This window comes from Chlorocebus sabaeus, chromosome 26, assembly GCF_047675955.1.
Source record: "Chlorocebus sabaeus isolate Y175 chromosome 26, mChlSab1.0.hap1, whole genome shotgun sequence".
NCBI classification, from domain to species: Eukaryota; Metazoa; Chordata; class Mammalia; order Primates; family Cercopithecidae; genus Chlorocebus; species Chlorocebus sabaeus.
In genome coordinates this window covers 18,941,032-18,960,089 of record NC_132929.1, presented here as the reverse complement: position 1 = coordinate 18,960,089, position 19,058 = coordinate 18,941,032, and the positions used below count along the sequence as shown (strand labels likewise).

Genomic DNA, 19,058 nt, shown 5'->3' with positions numbered 1-19,058 from the left:
ATTGTACTCACTGTTCTGTACCTTTTGCTTTTTCTTTAACAATATAACTTGAAGAATGTTCCATATCAGGACATAGATCTGTGCTCTCTCCTTTTTTAATAATGTCCCATGATTTATTCAGCTCTTGCTTTGGGACATTTCGGTTGTTTCCAGTCTTTTACGATTAAAAATAGTTATGCTGCAAAAAAAATACTTTATACATGTTTATCTGAGGAATAAATTCCTAGAATGGGCATTTTTGGGTCAAAATATATATAAATCTAAAATTTTAATAACTATCTACAAGTTGCCCTTTAGAGAATGGGCTAATTTCTATAGTAATACCTAATGTAAACATATTTTCCATGAAGTTTTAATTGTCAGTAGAATATTGAGGTTGAATTTATTTGTGAATGGAATATTGAAGTTCATTAGTGCAAACTAAAAAAGCCTTATATGTAATCAAATATCTGTAACTTTCCTTAATGACCTGTTATGGAACCTTATCTAAAATCTTAATTCTAATTATGTTAGCTTGTAAAACTCCTTGGATAAGTTTTTGTTGTTGTTTTTAAATGATGTGCCTTGAGTCATTTGTGTTTTGTTTTTGTTTTTGTCTTTTGTTTGTTTTTTAAGAGACAGGGTCTCCCTATGTGTTGACGAGGCTGAAGTGCAGTGGCTATTCACAGGCACACACTACAGCCTTGAACTCCTGGGCTCAAGCAGTCCTCCCACTTCAGCCTCCTGAAATGGGACCATAGGTGCGAAAGCACTGTTGGCCTAGTTAGCATTTGGTATTGCCAGTTTTTATTTTAGCCAGTATACTAGGTTGTGCAGGGGTATCTCGTTGTCATTTTAATTTGTGCTTCCCTAATGACTAATAATGGTAAGCATGTTTTCACATGCAAATAAGCCATCTGTAACAGTTTCTTTTGAAGAGCAGAAGGTTTCACTTTTGATGCTGTCCAATTTATCCAGTTTTTTTCCTTTTATGGTTAGTGCTTTTTGTGTTTACAAAACTTTGGCCTATGTTCATTTTGATCTCTCATTAAATACTCTGGTTTCCTAAAACAAAGTATTTGATGAGTGCATTGTCTGTATAGCCTGTGACTGATGATAGAACCACCTTCGCATAGCAGGAATTGGCCATTCCAGAAGGGAAGGATAATTCTTACCTACTACAGCTACTCTTCTCTTTTTTTTTTTTTTTTTTCAGATACAGGTGGTATGTGAGCATTTGCTTATTTCCAAGCTTAATTTTTTTTCATCACCCACTTTCCTTCTGTATTGGTGAAAGATGAAATATATTGTAAATTACTTTGAAATTATAGAATTATGTCATTACTTGTGCCCCTAGATGATTAAGAAGGAACTTGTAAGTCTAATTTTCATCTTCTTTTCTTTCAGTGGTGGGATCAGCAGGTTGATTTTTATACTGCTTTCTTGCATCATTTGGCACAATTGGTGCCAGAAATTTACTTTGCTGAAATGGACCCAGACTTGGAAAAGCAGGAGCAAAGTGTACAAATGTCAATATTCACTCCACTGGAATGGTACTTATTTGGAGAAGATCCAGATATTTGCTTAGAGAAATTGAAGCACAGTGGAGCATTTCAGCTTTGTGGGAAGGTTTTCAAAAGTGGAGAGACAACCTATTCTTGTAGGTAAGAATTAGAAATTTACAGGATTGATTATAATTATTAAAATCCTTTTTTTTTTGAAACAGAGTCTTGCTCTGTTGCCCAGACTGGAGTGCAGTGGTGCCGTCTTGGGTCACTGCAACCTCTGCCTCCCAGGTTCAAGCAGTTCTCCTGCCTCAGCCTCCCAAGTAGCTCGGGCGCCCACCGCCACGCCTGGTTAGGATTACAGGTGCCCGCCACCACGCCTGGCTAATTTTTGTATTTTTAGTAGAGGCAAGGTTTCACCGTGTTGGCCAGGCTGGTCTCAAACTCGTGGCGTCAAGTGATCCACCTGCCTCAGCCTCACAAAGTGCTGGGATTATAGGCATGAGCCACTGCGCCTGGCCAATTATTACAGTCTTGGTATTTTGTATCTATTTCATGATGTACTTTTCTTGGTTTATTACTATTTATAATACATTTAATCTTATTTAATTAACTTTCTTTTATTATACTGTTATAGTGTGGTTTTTGCTAGTACAGCTTGTTTCTGAATATATATGACTTCCAGTTAAATAGTTCTCACTGTTTCTTCCTGTTCTCCAACAGAATGTCAGTGATAGATTTTTGCCTTATTCATAATGGATCCAGCACATTCTTACCTGAAACTCTTTGGGCCATTTCAGAATTCTGAATACTTCCTCAGCAGAGTCAGGGTGGGACACTGTAATCAAACACAATCTTTCTTTAAGAAATCTGTGAATATTCACAACAAGTAGTATAAATCATACCTGTAGTCTCATGTCATTTAAAGTCATGTTTTGCCACCATGTGAGATTTGCTGCCAAACCTACAAAAATCCCAAAACCTTTCAGTTTTGGAGCTATTTGGATTTCAGAGTCTGGCATAAGGGATTTTGAACTTGTAGAAACAGTTGTAATTTAGTTGACTAGAGGAGGACAGTGGTAGGGAAACTGAAAGCAACTTTAGGCTTTTTACTCTTTGTGAGAGCAGTGCCTTAAACTCGTGGCAGCACAGAGAATGTTTTTACTCCCTACCTCTGCCTGAAAATTGAAATTTAGTTTTCCTTCTTTGTTAGAGCTAGTGTAGGTTAGGATTGTAAAGTTTTAGACTTTATAAATACAGAGAATTGTTTTTACTTCCATATAATTCTAGGCCTGACTGGTTTATGTACAGTTAACGGTTGTTTAGAACATATTATCTTTCTTTATCCTGTTCTTTTCTCAGGAAAAAAAATAGCCTGGGGCAGGTGCTGTGGCTCATGCCTATAATCCCAGCACTTTGGGAGGCTGAGGCAGGTGGATCACACAGTCAGGAGTTCAAGACCAGCCTGGCCAAGATAATGAAACCTCGTCTCTACTAAAAATACAAAACTTAGCCGGGCATGGTGGTGGGTGCCTGTGATTGCAGCTACTTGGGAGGCTGAGGCAGAGAGTTGCTTGAACCCAGGAGATGGAGATTACGGTGAGCCGAGATTGTGCCACTGCACTCCAGCCTGGGCAACAGAGCAAGACTCCATCTCAAAAACAAACAAACAAAAATAGTCTTTGCATTTTGTGTACCATGTTGCTATATAGTACAGTAAGGTTCATTTATCTTATTATATATTTTTAGCTAAAGCCCAGTCAGTTTCAACTAAAGCATACTAGACATTTGTAGACCTCATTTCTCCAAAAGTTTCATGGAGATATTTTTAATTGTTACAACTGGGGATGAGGGTAATGGCAACTAGTGTGTAGAGGCCAAGATTCCTGCTAAACATCCTGATGCACAGGACAGTCTGGTTCATCCCCAACAAATAATTATCTGGCCCAAAATGTCAGTGGTATTAAAGTTGGAAATCCTACTCTAAATAGGCCTATAAATCATATATGTTATACAGAATATTATTAGACAACCTGTATTTCCTGTTAGCCTTTTAAGTTGTTGCTGCTGCTGTTGTTTTTCAGACAGAGTTTTGCTCTTGTTGCCCAGGCTAGAGTGTAATGGAGCTGTCTCAACTCACCCGCAACCTCCGCCTCCCAGGTTCAAGCAATTTTCCTGCCTCAGCCTCCCGAGTAGCTGGGCTTACAGGCATGCACTACCAAGCCTGGCTGATTTTTTGTATTTTTAGTAGAGACAGGGTTTCTCCGTGTTGGTCAGGCTGGTCTCGAACTCCCAACCTCGGTGATCCACCCACCTTGGCCTCCCAAAGTGCTGGGATTACAGGTGTGAGCCACCAAGCCTGGCCAGCCTTTTAAAATCTTTTTAAAATTTCCCAATTTTATCTCTTCAATTCTTCTAAATAGGATATTTAAAAAATTAATCCTGGCCAAGTGCAGTGGCTCACGCCTGTAATCCCAGCACTTTGGGAGGCCGAGGTGGGCAGATCACTTGAGGTCAGGAGTTTGAGACCAGCCTGGCGAACATGGTGAAACCCCGTCTCTACTAAAAATACAAATAATTAGCTGGGCGTGGTGGTGCATGCCTGTAATCCCAGCTACTCAGGAGGCTGAGGTTTGAGAATCGCTTGAACCTGGGAGGCTGAGGTTTCAGTGAGCTGTGATTGTGCCACTGCATTCCATCCTGGGTGATGGAGTGAGACTGTCTCAAAAGAAAAAAAAAATTAATCCTGCACTTTGCACTAATTTATATTGTTCTTAATGTCTCCTCCAAAATGTTGAATAAAACAATACATTTAAGAAATTGTTATTGAGGGAGAGATAAAGAGGTATTGAATTTCTTTCATTTGTTCAATAAATATTAAGTACCCACGGTAGGCCAGGCACCATTGCAGGTGTTTGGGACACTTCAAGGTACAATGAATAAAAATCCCAGCCCTTATGTTGCTTGCATTCTCATGAACTTTGTCTTTACCCAAGCCTCATTTAACAATGAGCAATCAGCTTTTGTAAAATATATTTATTTATGTAATAGGATGAGATGATGGTAGTTAATGGAAAAAGTGGATTATTTTTTTTTTTTTTTTTTTTTTTTTTTTTTTTTTTTTTTTTTTTGAGACGGAGTCTTGCTCTGTCGCCCGGGCTGGAGTGCAGTGGCCGGATCTCAGCTCACTGCAAGCTCCGCCTCCCGGGTTTACGCCATTCTCCTGCCTCAGCCTCCCGAGTAGCTGGGACTACAGGCGCCCGCCACTTCGCCCGGCTAGTTTTTTTTTGTGTTTTTAGTAGAGACGGGGTTTCACCATGTTAGCCAGGATGGTCTCGATCTCCTGACCTCGTGATCCGCCCATCTCGGCCTCCCAAAGTGCTGGGATTACAGGCTTGAGCCACCGCGCCCGGCCAAAAGTGGATTATTTTTTACAACACTATTTTTGAATTGTAATCTAACAGTTTGAAACCAGGTCAAGGCCCAAAGTTATGAGAATGATTTCAGAAAGAAAACCAAACATCCAGACCTACACACTTAAATGTGCCTAAAATGAGACTAAAGTTATGCTAGCAATATTATCTTTGTTCAAAACATTTTCACAATTCAGTTTTTGAGGCATTTTCATATTCAGTTTGTGTACCATACAGGAAACTTGTTCACATTATATTATAGTCATACCTTGAGCATCAGTGGGAGTCATCTAAATTTTGGAATCTAATTTCTGATCTTTTCCAGGGATTGTGCAATTGATCCAACATGTGTACTCTGTATGGACTGCTTCCAGAATAGTGTTCATAAAAATCATCGTTACAAGGTATGAAAATATAACCATAAAATCTCTGAATAAGTAGGAATCTGATGGCCATCTAGTCCAAATTCTTGAGTAGTATTCACATTCCTGCTGTAACAGCTCTGATATGTGAACATAGCCATTTTAAAGAAAAGATTGGAAGAGATAAGGGATGTGTGTTGCTTTACAGAAAAGAAAAAAAGTGTAACTTTAGGGAGACTCAAGATCAGATATTATTTGATGAAAGGACCAAGATAAACCTTTAGTGGCAGAATAGTCCAAAACAACTTTTGAGAACAAGAAAACCAATAAAATTTTGAGCTCTTCGCTTTACGGTGTGTAATATGACCCTTCTTTGTGATCTCTAGCCTTTCGGTAGTTTGCCGCTAAAAAACAACTTGTAGTAAACCTCTCTATATTCTTTCTCAAAAATACATACATACATACAAACAAACATACACTTACCGTTAAAGATTGTTTTTAATAGAAATGTTTTTTTCATGTTGTTAAATGAGAAAAATGAGCCATAAAAGAGTGTATTTCTGCATCTATTTTAATCAGAAAAAAATGTACTTTTCAAATGAAGTTTGTGGAGTTATAAAAATAAAAAACTTTTGTTATACTTTTAAATGTAAAAAGCAAAATATATGAAATTATGCATTGTGCTTTTTTTTAAAGAACATACTGTGTATATAATATTAACCATATTTTATTTTTATAATTTACCTATTATTGGGGTATTTATTTGGGTTTCAGTTTTTTTTTAATGATAAACTGTGTTACAATAAATACCTTTATGTGTAAATAATTTTTCTATATGTAGGATTATTTCCTTAGGATAGGTTCTCAGAAGTAGAATTACTGGATTAAAAAATATAGATCTTTAAGAGAATAAAAAGGCAAGAGATAGATTGAGCAAAAAATCTTTGCCAAACATACATCTTTTAAAAAGGCCAGTGCTAAAAATATACAAAGAACTCTTAAAATTCAAGGGTAAGAAAACCATCCCTTTAAAAAATGGACAAAATATCTGAATAGACACTTCATCAAGAATATATACAAATGGTCAGTAAACACACTAAAAGATGCTCAACATCATTTGTCATTAGGGAATTACAAATTAAAGCAATGAGATGTTACTGTGCACCTATTAGAATAGTGAAAATCCAAAGCACTGACAGCACCAAATGCTGGTGAGAATGGAACAACAGGAACTCTTTCTTTTTTTGAGATGGAGTTTTGCTCTTATTGCCCGGGCTGGAGTGCAGTGGTGCTATCTCGGCTCACTGCAACCTCCGCCTCCCGGGTTCAAGCGATTCTCCTGCCTCAGCCTCCTGAGTAGCTAGGATTTACAGGTGCGTGTCACCACTCCTGGCTAATTTTTGTATTTTTAGTAGACACGGGGTTTGCCTGTGTTGGTTAGGCTGGTCTTGAACTCCTGACCTCGTGATCCACCTGCCTCGGCCTCCCAAAGTGCTGGTATTACAGGTGTGAGCCACTGTGCCTGGCCAGGAACTCTTATAACTGGTGGAAATGCAATATGGTATAACTACTTCGGAAGATAATTCAACAATTTTTTATAGAAGTAAACATACTTTTATCATATGATCCAACAACACCACTCCTTGGTATTTACACAAATGAATTGAAAACTTATGTCCATACAAAAAAACTGCACACAAAATTTTTTTTTTTTTTTTGAGATGGAGTCTGGCTGTGTTACCCATGCTGGTGTGCAGTGGCGCATCTTGGCTCAGTGCAACCTCCGCCTCCTGGGTTCATGCAATTCTCCTTCCTCAGCCTCCCAGGTAGCTGGGATTACAGATGTGTACCACCATGCCCAGCTAATGATTGTATTTTTAGGAGAGATGAGGTTTCACCATGTTAGGCTGGTCTCAAACTCTTGACCTCAAGTGATCCACCCGTCTCGGCCTCCCAAATTGCTGGGATTACAGGTGTGAGCCACGTGCCCGGCCAGTGAATGTTTTATAGCAGCTTTCTTCATATTTCCCAAAATTTGGAAGCAACCAAGATGTCCTTCAATAGGTGAATGGAGAAACTGTGGTACATACATACAATGGAATATTGCTTAGTGCTATAAAGAAAGGAGCTATCAAATCATGAAAACACATGGTGGGATCTTAAGTACATATTGATAAATGAAAGCAACAATTCTGAAAAGGCTACTTACTGTATGATTCCAACTGTATGACATTTTGGAAAAGACAAAACTGTGGAGGCAATAAAAAGATCAGTGGTTGCTAGTGGCTGGGGGACGATGGTGGAAGGGAATGATCAACCACAGCCTGTGGGTCAGATCTGGCTCACTATTTTTGTATGGCCTCAAACAGCTGAGAATGTTTTTGTATTTTTAGATGGTTAGTTTTAAAAAATGTTTCATGATGCATTAAAATTATATGAAATTAAAATTTCAGTGCCTGTAAATAAAGTTTTATTGCAGCAAAGCCATGCTTATTCATTTTTGTATTATCTGTGGCTGCTTCTGCAATACAGCAGTAGCATTGAGTAATTTGACAGAGACTATGTGGCCTGCAAAACCTAAAATGCTTATTGTTTGGTCCTTTATACAGAAAGTTTGCTGATTCTTGCTCAAATAGACGCCTCAAGAAGGGCACATGTGTAGTGTTCCCTGAGTCCTGATGCGTTCAAGATCAGACCTTTATAGCTTGGCTGGAAATAATATCCTTAGTTTGCATTTTCTTTACTTCAAAGTACTACTCAGCTATTGTTTTGTTTCATATGTTGTTACTGAGAAATCTAATGCCAGTCAGATTTTCTTGTCATTATATCTCATCTTTTGCCTGAATGTCCTCAGGACTTTATTTATTTATTTTTTTGTACGGAGTCTCCCTCTGTTCCCCAGGCTAGAGTACAGTGACGTGATCTTGGCTCACTGCAAGCTCCGCCTCCCGGGTTCATTCCATTCTCCTGCCTCAGCCTCCTGAGTAGCTGAGACTACAGGTGCCCATCACCATGCCCGGCTAATTTTTTGTATTTTTAGTAGAGACGGGGTTTCACCATGTTAATCAGGATGGTCTTGATATCCTGACCTCGTGATCCGCCTGCCTTGGCCTCCCAAAGTGCTGGGATTACAGGCATGAGCCACCTTGCCTGGCCGCCCTCAGGACTTTTATCTTTAAAGTCAAATAGTTTTGCTAGGATGTGTTTTGGAGTTGATCAGTCACTCAAGAATTCATGGGCCCTTTTAGTGTACAGATTCAGGTGTTCTTTTTTCCAGAAAGTTTTCTTAGTTTATAGTCTTATTTTTAATTTATTTTTAAATATTAATTTAATTTGATTTTTTTTTTAACTGAGACGAGGTTTTACTGTGTTGCCCAGGTTGGTCTCAAACTTCTGGGCTAAAACAGTCCTCCTGCCTTGGCCTCCAAGGTGTTAGGATTACAGGCATGAGCCGCTGTGCCTGGTCTATAGTTTTAAATGTTAGCGGTGTTCCGTTGTTTTGATTTTTTTCTTCAGTGACTCCAGTTATGGTGGCTTTCTTATGCCTGTCCCCCATTTCAATGACTTTTTCTCTGATCCTACTTTTTACTTCATCTCTTTTTCATTCTCTTGTATTCCTGCTTTGCTTCAATGTTATTCATTAACTTTTCATTTGAGCCTATATTTTGGACACTTTGTAATGTGTCCAAAATATGGGTGTGATTTTCTCATTTTCTTCTATTTTTTTTTTTTTTCTGAGTTGAGTTAAGTCTCATTTATTCCTACTTTTTTGTCTATTTCTGTTCTTAGTTTTTGTATTATTTACTACAGGTGCATGCCACCACACCTGGCTAATTTTTAATTTTTTTGTAGAAATGGGGTCTTTTGCTGTATTGCTCAGGCTGATCTCAAACTCTTGGCCTCTAGTGATCCTCCCACTTCAGCCTCCGAAAGCATTGGGATTACAGGCATGAACCACTGTGCCTGGCCAGTTTTTCTGTTTCTGATAAAAGGTGTTTTCATCTGATTCAAGTCATAATCACCAAATGCTTGTTTGACTCTATGTAATTGAGTTTGGAGCATTGTGTTATAGTTTTCTTTAGCTTTGTGATTGGCTTTTGGCTCTTATTTGAATTTTTTGCCCCTTCCTCTTTTAATTTTTATATGTTTATGTGAATATGGGCTGCTTTTTCCTATTCTTTTTTTTTTTTTTTTTTTTTTTTAATTTATTTATTATTATTAAACTTCAAGTTGTAGGGTACATGTGCACAACGTGCAGGTTTGCTACATATGTATACTTGTGCCATGTTGGTGTGCTGCACCCATCAACTCGTCATTTACATCAGGTATAACTCCCAATGCAATCCCTCCCCCCTCCCCCCCTTTTTTTTTTTTTTTTTTTTGAGACGGAGTCTCGCTCTGTCGCCCAGGCTGGAGTGCAGTGGCCGGATCTCAGCTCACTGCAAGCTCCGCCTCCCCGGTTTACGGCATTCTCCTGCCTCGGCCTCCCGAGTAGCTGGGACTACAGGCGCCCGCCACCTCGCCTGGCTAGTTTTTTGTGTTTTTTTGGTAGAGACGGGGTTTTACCGCGTTAGTCAGGATGGTCTCGATCTCCTGACCTCGTGATCTGCCCGTCTCGGCCTCCCAAAGTGCTGGGATTACAGGCTTGAGCCACCGCGCCCGTCCTTTTTCCTATTCTTTCTCATTTCATGCTCAAAGGTCACAAGTGCTCTCCTCTGTCAGTTCTTCTGTTTTCTGTGCAATTTCTTTTTTTGTTGATGATATTGGTGGTGGCGATGTGAAGGGATGGGTTTGGCATGTCTTGTTTCTCTCTCATTTCTATAAAATTTTCTCTTATATCCCTTTTTCCTTCATTGCCATGTCTTTAGAGGTTTCCACTTTGTAAAAATGTATTTGATTTTCTTACAAAAGTACTGCTTCTCTGAGGTTGCCACCTCTGGTCCTGCTCACTTTCCTGGTCAATCAAGTCCCAACTCGTGTTTAGGTTTCATCCCTTAGCATTGGGCTTTCTCTTTTGGGGGTGATTTTTTTCTGTGTTTCAGTGTTTCTTCTAAGTCCTCTGTACCTCTGCACTTCTTTATGGAGTCTTTAAAGCTCCCCTCTCTTGCTGTCTGCACCCACAGGCTTGAAGGGATAGGCAATGGGAACTCTTGGAGTATGTCATACGAACGGTGTGGTATATATATATTTTTTGTCTCCTAGTAAATGCTAAAAGTATGGATAATGTGTGGTTTTAGTGTTCTCTTTATTCTCTTTATGTTTTGGAGGAAGTTTGGGGGAGGATTCAAAATCAAGTTGTTGCCATCATCCTCTGCCTGAGGTAGTACACTTTAGATAATTTTTTTTCAGCAACACTGAAAGGATAAAGTTTATAAATACATTTTAGTTGCTATGGGACATTAGTGTAAATTAAAATACTTTATACATTTCTTAAGTACTATGTAAGTATCATCATAATGAGTTTTTTTAAGTTTGTTTAATTTAAAAAAATCTTATCAAGCTGGGCGTGGTGGCTGAAGCCTGTAATCCCAGCACTTTGGGAGGCTGAGGCGGGCGGATCACCTGAGGTTGGGAGTTTGAGACCAGCCTGACCAACATAGAGAAACCCCATCTCTACTAAAAACACAAAATTAGCCAGGCGTGGTGACGCATGCCTGTAGTCCCAGCCACTTGGGAGGCTGAGGCAGGAGAGTTGCTTGAACAGAGATTCAAGCAATTCAAGCAGAGATTGCGGTGAGCCAAGATTGCACCATTGCACTCCAACCTGGACAACAAGAGTGAAACTCCATCTCAAAAAGAAAAATCTTATCACTCAAAAATTCTAGGTGTTGTATAGATTATTTTTGTATACTTCGCAATCTGTTCTTCTCCATTAGTCAAAATTTAAACAACTATTGTTTAAAAATTAGAGTTATGTTTCATAAGCTTATCAATTTTGGCAGTTCATTTTTGTTATGATGAAGTATTCAGGATTTGGAAGTTTTTGGTTTGTTGGTTTGTTTTTTAGGTAACTAATCAAAAATGGTTTTTGTTACATCCAGTTAGTATTACATTGAACTCAATTCAGGTTGGAGTATTGGTGAGCATTTATTATTTGAGTCATCTTTATCATTCTTCATGCTTAGTAAAATGTTTGAAGTCAAGACAAACTCATTTTTGCTTTATCAGATGCATACTTCTACTGGAGGAGGGTTCTGTGACTGTGGAGACACAGAGGCATGGAAAACTGGCCCTTTTTGTGTAAATCATGAACCTGGAAGAGCAGGTACTATAAAAGAGGTAAGAATGCTATTGTGTTAAAAATTGTTAACTATTTTAAGTTTGCTGAGGTTAGATAAGAATAAATGTTATGTGTATAGATTCCGGTTAGAACTCTGATATTTTTGTTCTCATATTTAGCTGTAAGGAGATTTTTTTTTCTAGCTCCAGAGAAGTTAAGGATTTGATAATGTCTCTAAATTGGAGAGAATGAATTTACAATGAAAAGATGAAATCAGAAAATGTTTTGTTAAGCAATCAACTTGATACATAAGAGTGCACAGGTCGGGTGCTGTGGCTCACGCCTGTAATCCCAGCACTTTGGGAGGCTGAGGCGGGTGGATCACCTGAGGTCAGGAGTTCGAGACCAGCCTGGCCAACATGGTGAAACGCTATCTCTACTAAAAATACAAAAATTAGCCAGGTGTGGTGGCACATGCCTGTAATCCCAGCTACTCGGGGGTCTGAGGCACGAGAATCACTTGAACCTTGGAGGTGGAGGTTGCAGTGAGCCAAGATCATGCCACTGCACTCCATCCTGGGTGACAGAGTGAGACTGTATCTCAAAAATAAAAATAGTACACAGCATATAAGCCTAAATGAACAAAAGGAAGTAATTATTAATAGATAAGAGTAGCATATAGTGAATTAGTAGAGCTGATATATACAGTAATTGCTTTTCTTAAAGAACATGTCAATTAGATTAAATAGATACATCCCAGTCAAGGAAATAAAAAGTTTGAGCAAGCCCAGATATAGACAATTAGAAATGAGAATAGGGAAATAACCATAGAATCACAGATACAGAAGGAATCACAAGGATTATAAAATACTCTTTTAATGATTTTGTGCAATTACACTTGAAAATGGATTATCTTATCAGATAGTATAGAGTACAATATTTTTATTCAAAAGCAGAGAGAAAACTTGGTCAGTTACGTTGAAGAAGTTCAGAAAATTGCCACAAAAAAGTACTTGCCCCAGAATGCCATGTTCAAAAGTTTTACAGATGAATTATTTCACAACTTCAAGGAATATCGTTTTTGTGCTCTTTAAACTGTTGTGGATATCCCTAAAACAGCAAACACCTGTAGGGCACGTATGTTGATCTTTTAAGTACCATTCTGCTCTTAAAGCAATGACACTTGTTGTCAGAAATACCTGGTTCCAGGTCTGGGTCAGGGAAAGTATAAGCTCATGCAAAAGAACGTAGGACCCAGCTTGAAAAGGTTCACATTGACCTTACTTGGATAATTGAAGCATCAAAAGAAAAAACAATAAATAACCAATATAATTGATTGAATCACATTGAATATATAAAAATCTGTGAGTTCCTAATGAAACCTAAATGAGAGCTACATGAAGTAAAACCTGTTTGTCACAATGACAAGTAGCTGTACTGTCAATTTCTTACTATTAAAATTGGTAAAGAGAGTGAAGTAAGCATTTATCCTGTCTTTTCAATAAGAATTGTATTTCATGGTAACCAAGTATCTCTAATTCATTAGGAAAAGCTTTTCTTTCTGGAGAACTGCTAGCTAATAGAGAAGGAATGATAGAACTAGACAAATCAACATTTTGTCAACCATAAGGAAATACTTGATTCAGACAAGGATGCTAAAATTCTTAAGACTTAAGTTGGTGAGGAACAATATTTACTTATTTCTAAATTATTGATTATTCGCTAGTCATAAGGGGAAAAAACACATTTTACAATGGAGTTGTCGTACTGTCATCACCTGAAATCAGTCATTAATATTAACATCATCATTAATAAGGAAGTGATATGGCATAATAAGCTTTTTTTTTTTTTTTTTTTTTTTTTGGAGACATAGTCGCCCGGGCTGGAGTGTAGTGGCGTGATCTCAGCTCATTGTAACCTCCACCTCCTGGGTTCAAGCAATTCTCATGTCTCACCTTCCTAAGTAGCTGGGATTACAGGCATGCACCACCACATGCAGCTAATTTTATATTTTTAGTAGAGATGGGGTTTCGTAATGTTGGCTAGGCCGATTCAAACTCCTGGATTCAAATGATTCACCTGCCTCAGCCTCCCAAAGTGCTGGGATTACAGGTGTGAGCCTCCATGCCCAGCCAGCATAATAAGCTTTTCATATGATATACAATGAAGTATATAGTTTTAAATTTGAAAACCAATCAATGTAATACACCATATAAATAGAATAAAAACCACATTATCATCTCAGTAGATGTAGCAAAAACATTTGACAAAATCCAATAGCCTTTCATGATAAAAATATTTCAGCAAACTGAGAATAGAAGGGAACTTCCTCAACCTTTTTCATAGTTGTTCTGATAAAGGACATCTGTGAAAAACTCACAGTTAATATCATAGTTAATGCTGAAACAGTGGATGTTTTCCCCTTGAAGTCAGAAACAAGACAAGGATGTCTGCTTTTGCTATATCTGTTCAATATTGTATTGGAGGTTCTACCAAGGAATTTAGGGAAGAAAAGTAGTTAAAAGGCATCCACGTTGGAAATGGAGAAGTAAAACTAGCTCCGTTTGTAGAGGACATGATTTTGTAGACACTAGGCTATTTTATCAATTACAACCATAAAATATACACATCTTCGGCCATAAAATACACACAACTGGTAGCTCACGCCTATAATCCCAGCACTTTGGGAGACCCAGGCAGGAGGCTTATTTGAGGCCAGGAGTTAGAGACCAACCTGGGCAACAGTGATTTTGTATATGAAAAATCCTAAAGAATCCATAAAGAGTTATTTTTTATTCTATTTGTATGGTGTATTACATTGATTGATTTTTAGATGTTAAAACTATGTACTTCATTTTATATCATATAAAAAGCTTATTATGGTGGCTGGGTGCAGTGGCTCACTCCTGTAATCCCAGCACTTTGGGAGGCTGAAGTGGGTGGATCACTTGAGGCCAGGAGACGCCATCTCTACAAAAATTTAAAAATTAGCTAGGTGTGGTAGCACATGCCTGTAGTCTTAGTTACTCAGGAGGCTGAGGTGGGAGGGAAATACAAGTAATTTTTGTAGCATTATCTTGTTACAAAATCTTGCAATCTTGCTGATCTTTTTACATTATTTTTTACATCCTGGCCAATACTTCCTGTTTTGGCATTTTTTGTTGTAGCCACCTAGGTAGCCGTGAAGTGGTATCTCATTGTGATTTGGGTTTGCATTCCCTAATGGCTTATGATATGGAGCATTCAAGTGGATTTTATAACTGATTGACTTGAACAAGCTTTTTATTAATGTTCTGTAATGAAAAGAACATCGCTTTTTTTGTGGGAATCAAAAGACCCAGATTTTAGTCATGTTTCTGCTCTTTATAAGCTCTGTGATCTTAGATGAGTTCCTTATCTTTTTTTTTTATGGTTAAGCACATGACATTAAATTTATCATCTTAACTGTTTTTAAGAGTATAGTTCAGTAGTGTAGATACAGAGTTCAGTAGTGTTAAGTATATTCACTTTGTAGTGTAACAGATCTTAAGAACTTTTTCATCTTGTGACACTGAAACTCTATACCCACTAAACAACCTTCTGCCTACCCCCAGCCCTTGGCAACCACCTTTCTATCTTCTGTTTCTATGATTATGACTACTTTAGATACTTCATATGAGCAGAATCATACGGTATTTGTCCCTCTGTGACTGGCTGGGTTCCATTTCTTTTCGATGTCATTAATATCTGTTCTGCGTTAGAGAGTAGCCAGGAGGATCTGGGGAAACAAGTTGTGAGAAAAGTCTTGGTAAGCTATAAGGGATAAACAATTGTTATGTGATATCATCATAATTAGCTACTCAGAAAGGCAAGTAGGAACATTTGTAAGAGAGTATTTCACTAATGGGGAGACTCCATGGTTCTGCCTCCTTTTTGTCATCAGTAACACCAACTCGGCCACAAGGGGTTAAGTTAACCTGATCTAAATATATAGCAACCCTGTTGAGCTCAACCTGAATTCATTCCTGGAAGATGTTGTAATGAATTCAGCAAAGTAATTATTTTAACTTAACATTACCTTCCTTATCCATTTATTTGTATGCAATCTTGACTAGTATGTTTTTCTGTGCTTTTTTATAGAATTCACGCTGCCCGTTGAATGAAGAGGTAATTGCCCAAGCCAGGAAAATATTCCCTTCAGTGATAAAATACGTTGTAGAAATGACTATATGGGAAGAGGAAAAAGAACTGCCTCCTGAACTCCAGATAAGGTGGGGCAAACTGTCAAACGGAACGAGTTTTAGTGATGGTTATTTATATTGTAAAATGTGTGTTTGATAATTGTTTTTGTTATTTACTGCCTAATTATTGTTAGGAAAAATTCTTAGTGACTTATCTCTTGGGAATATTTCAAAATGTCCGTTTGTATGATATACTTTGCTAGGCACCATCCAGAAGCTAAGCCAAAAGAATAGTCTACCAGGAGCTTCGAATTTCTAGGAAAAAAATATCAACATTTTTGGGGTCTTGTTCTAAATGGTTTATAAGGACCTAGCAGCCTCTCATCGCACTAGGTAAATAAATTGCCTAGTTTGATCCTGGCCTGGACTAATGTCCAGTTTCCTCAGGAGGTTCCTGAACAAAGATAGGGACTTTGAAACAGTGTATCTCCCTGTAGCCCAGGTTTTTAGCTCTTGTCCTGATCAAGAAAAGTTTGATAGGAATGAGGAAATAGCCCTTTCCCCTGTGCTTTGGTATCTAGAATTATTGAAATTATAGGGATGTAACTTTTTTTTTTTTTTAGGTTAAAACTCAGCAGTTTCTGGTAGCCATAAGTCTTTCAGTGACAGTAATATTTGCTCTTATCTTACAAATGCAATAAAGGAATTCTGGATCTGATATGAAGATAACTTTCAGCTGTGTGAGAGTTTTTCTACCTGTGTAATATTAGGATTTTCACATAATTGCAGCACAAATCTAAATAGTCATTCTTTGAGTTTACTGACTATTTTTGTTTGTTTTGTTTTAAAGGGAAAAAGAAGTAAGAATTCTAATTAATAGAGAGATTAAATATACTATTAAATGTACTATTTTGACTTATTAGGCCAAAAGCCAGTTGTGGAAATAAATGTTATGCAAACTGTATCCACAAATATGTTAATTTCCAACAGGTGTTAATGTCAGTTAAACTTTATAAGTCACTTTATGTTGATAAACATAATATGAGCCATCTGCCTGTCAAAAAAAGGAGGATTTCTTGAGTGTCATTGTATATGTGAGTAGCACAGGTCTTTGGGTTCACGCATCTGAGTTTGGGTTCACGCATCTGAGTTCTAGGCCCTCTCACTGCCTATTGGAATTGTGACCATGACACACATGACTTTTAGGTCTGTTTTCTAAAATGAACGAGGGCTGAGAAAATATGCCCCTCAGAGTTTTGAGAATCAATTGAGTGTATTGTAAAAGTATGTTACATATTGTTTAAAACTGGGAACATAGGCCAGGCACAGTGGCTCACGCCTGTAATCCCAGCACTTTGGGAGGCTGAGGTGGGCGGATCATGAGGTCAGGAGATCGAGACCATCCTGGCTAGCATGGTGAAACCCTGTCTCTACTAAAAATATAAAAATTAGCTGGGCATGGTGGCAGGCCCCTGTGGTCCCAGCTGCTTGGGAGGCTGAGGCAGGAGAATGGCATGAACCCAGGAGGCGGAGCTTGCAGTGAACTGAGATGACGCCACTGCAATCCAGCCTGGGTGACAGAGCGAGACTCAGTCTCAAAAAACAAAACAAAACAAAACAAAACCTGAACAGATATGTAGCCCATGTCAGCTGTTTTTACTATCTTGTGAAATCCTCATAACACTCTTAAATGTAGATATTGTGTTCCATTTGGAGATGAAAAAGCACTGTCATCTCAGCAAGATTAAAAGATTATGTGGCCTATCTAAGGTCCTGTTGCCAAAATGGCAGTGCTGGTGCTTAAGTATACTGTATACTTTTTAAAACTTTAACTTAAATGTACATTAATACCAGTATCACTTAAATAGAAGGTAAAAAAAAAATTCAATAAAGTCTGTTTTTTATTACTTGCTTCAAGGTTCTGAGCCTGAGGCCTGTCTCCTTTTGTCAGAATAGGAGATAAGCAAGAGTTAAGGGTAGTATTAAAAATGTACAGTCAGGCCGAGACAGGCGGATCACCTGAGGTCAGGAGTTCAAGACCAGCTTGGCCAACATGGTAAAACCTTGTTTCTACTAAAAATGCAAAAATTAGCCAGGTGTGGTGGTGGGCGCCTCTAATCCCAGCTACTCCGGAGGCTGAGACAGGAGAATCACTTAAACCCAGGAGATGGAGATTGCGGTGAGCTGAGATCATGCCACTGTACTCCAGTCTGGGTGACAAAGTGAGATTCCATCTCAAAAAAACAAAACCCCAAAACATACAGTCACTAAACTGAAACTTTTGAAGGTAATATGAAAAATTGGGGGAAAAACATGGAAAAGGAAATATCTTTATCAGGGTTTTAAAAAGTGATGGCACTATACCACTTAAAATCAAATTCTGGGCCGAGCATGGTGGCTCACACCTGTAATCCTGGCACTTTGGGAGGTCGAAGCAGGCGGATTACTTGAGCTCAGGAGTTTGCAACCAGCCTGGAGAACGTGGTGAAGCATCTCTACAAAAAATACGAAAGTTAGCTGGCCGTGGTGACACGTGCCTGCAGTCTCAGATACTTAGGAGGCTGAGGTGGGAGTATCACTTGAGCCTGGGAGGGAGCGGTTGCAGTGAGTCGAGGTTGCGTCACTGCACTCCAGCCTGGGTGACAGAGTGAGACCCTGTTTCAAAAAAAAACCAAATTCTATATTACTTTTATGGTGTTACTTTTCTACAGGTAGGAAACTACACAGATGTTGCATATTAATTTTGTCTTTTTTTTTTTAACTTTTCCTTTGTTTATTTGATTAGTATCTAAATATGTGGTTTTTTTTTTTTTTCTAACAGGGAGAAAAATGAAAGATACTATTGTGTCCTTTTCAATGATGAACACCATTCATATGACCATGTCATATACAGCCTACAAAGAGCTCTTGACTGTGAGCTCGCAGAGGCCCAGTTGCATACCACTGCCATAGACAAAGAGGTTTGTGGTCTCCTTTTGAATTACATTTCTGTTTTCTAAAAGCTTCCTGGCAGCCAGGTGTTGACTGAAGCCCTTGCTCAGTATTGTGTTAGGTCTGACCATCCTCTCCATTTATTCCTTACATCCTAGGGAAATTGGTTAGAGCTTCAGTTTTGTGTGTGTGTGTATCATAATTTTAGGTAACTGTTTATAACTTTCATCTTTTATTTTAAATAATTAGTTACTGAATTTGGGCGGGCGTGATGGCTCACGCCTGTAATCCCAGCACTTTGGGAGGCCGAGGCGGGCGGATCAGGAGGTCAGGAGATCAAGACCATCCTGGCTAACATGGTGAAATCCCGTCTGTACTAAAAATACAAAATTTAGCTGGACGTGGTGGCAGGCACCTATAGTCCCAGCTACTTGGGAGGCTGAGGCAGGAGAATGGCGTGAATCCGGGAGGTGGAGCTTGCAGTGAGC

General features: G+C 38.5%; 1 protein-coding gene across 2 annotated transcripts in view; it reads left to right on the top strand.

Annotated features, from left to right (window-relative positions):
• UBR1 (ubiquitin protein ligase E3 component n-recognin 1) overlaps nucleotides 1-19,058 on the top strand; it is a 156,341-nt gene that overhangs the window by 19,004 nt on the left and 118,279 nt on the right. The window contains exons 2-6 of one of the 2 annotated variants that reach the window (XM_038009892.2): nucleotides 1,387-1,643; nucleotides 5,223-5,301; nucleotides 11,428-11,538; nucleotides 15,599-15,729; nucleotides 18,461-18,599. In XM_038009892.2, the coding sequence (XP_037865820.2) occupies nucleotides 1,387-1,643; nucleotides 5,223-5,301; nucleotides 11,428-11,538; nucleotides 15,599-15,729; nucleotides 18,461-18,599 (717 nt within the window). The remainder of the gene's footprint in view (nucleotides 1-1,386; nucleotides 1,644-5,222; nucleotides 5,302-11,427; nucleotides 11,539-15,598; nucleotides 15,730-18,460; nucleotides 18,600-19,058) is intronic. The other variant, XM_008016874.3, reaches the window with a different exon arrangement.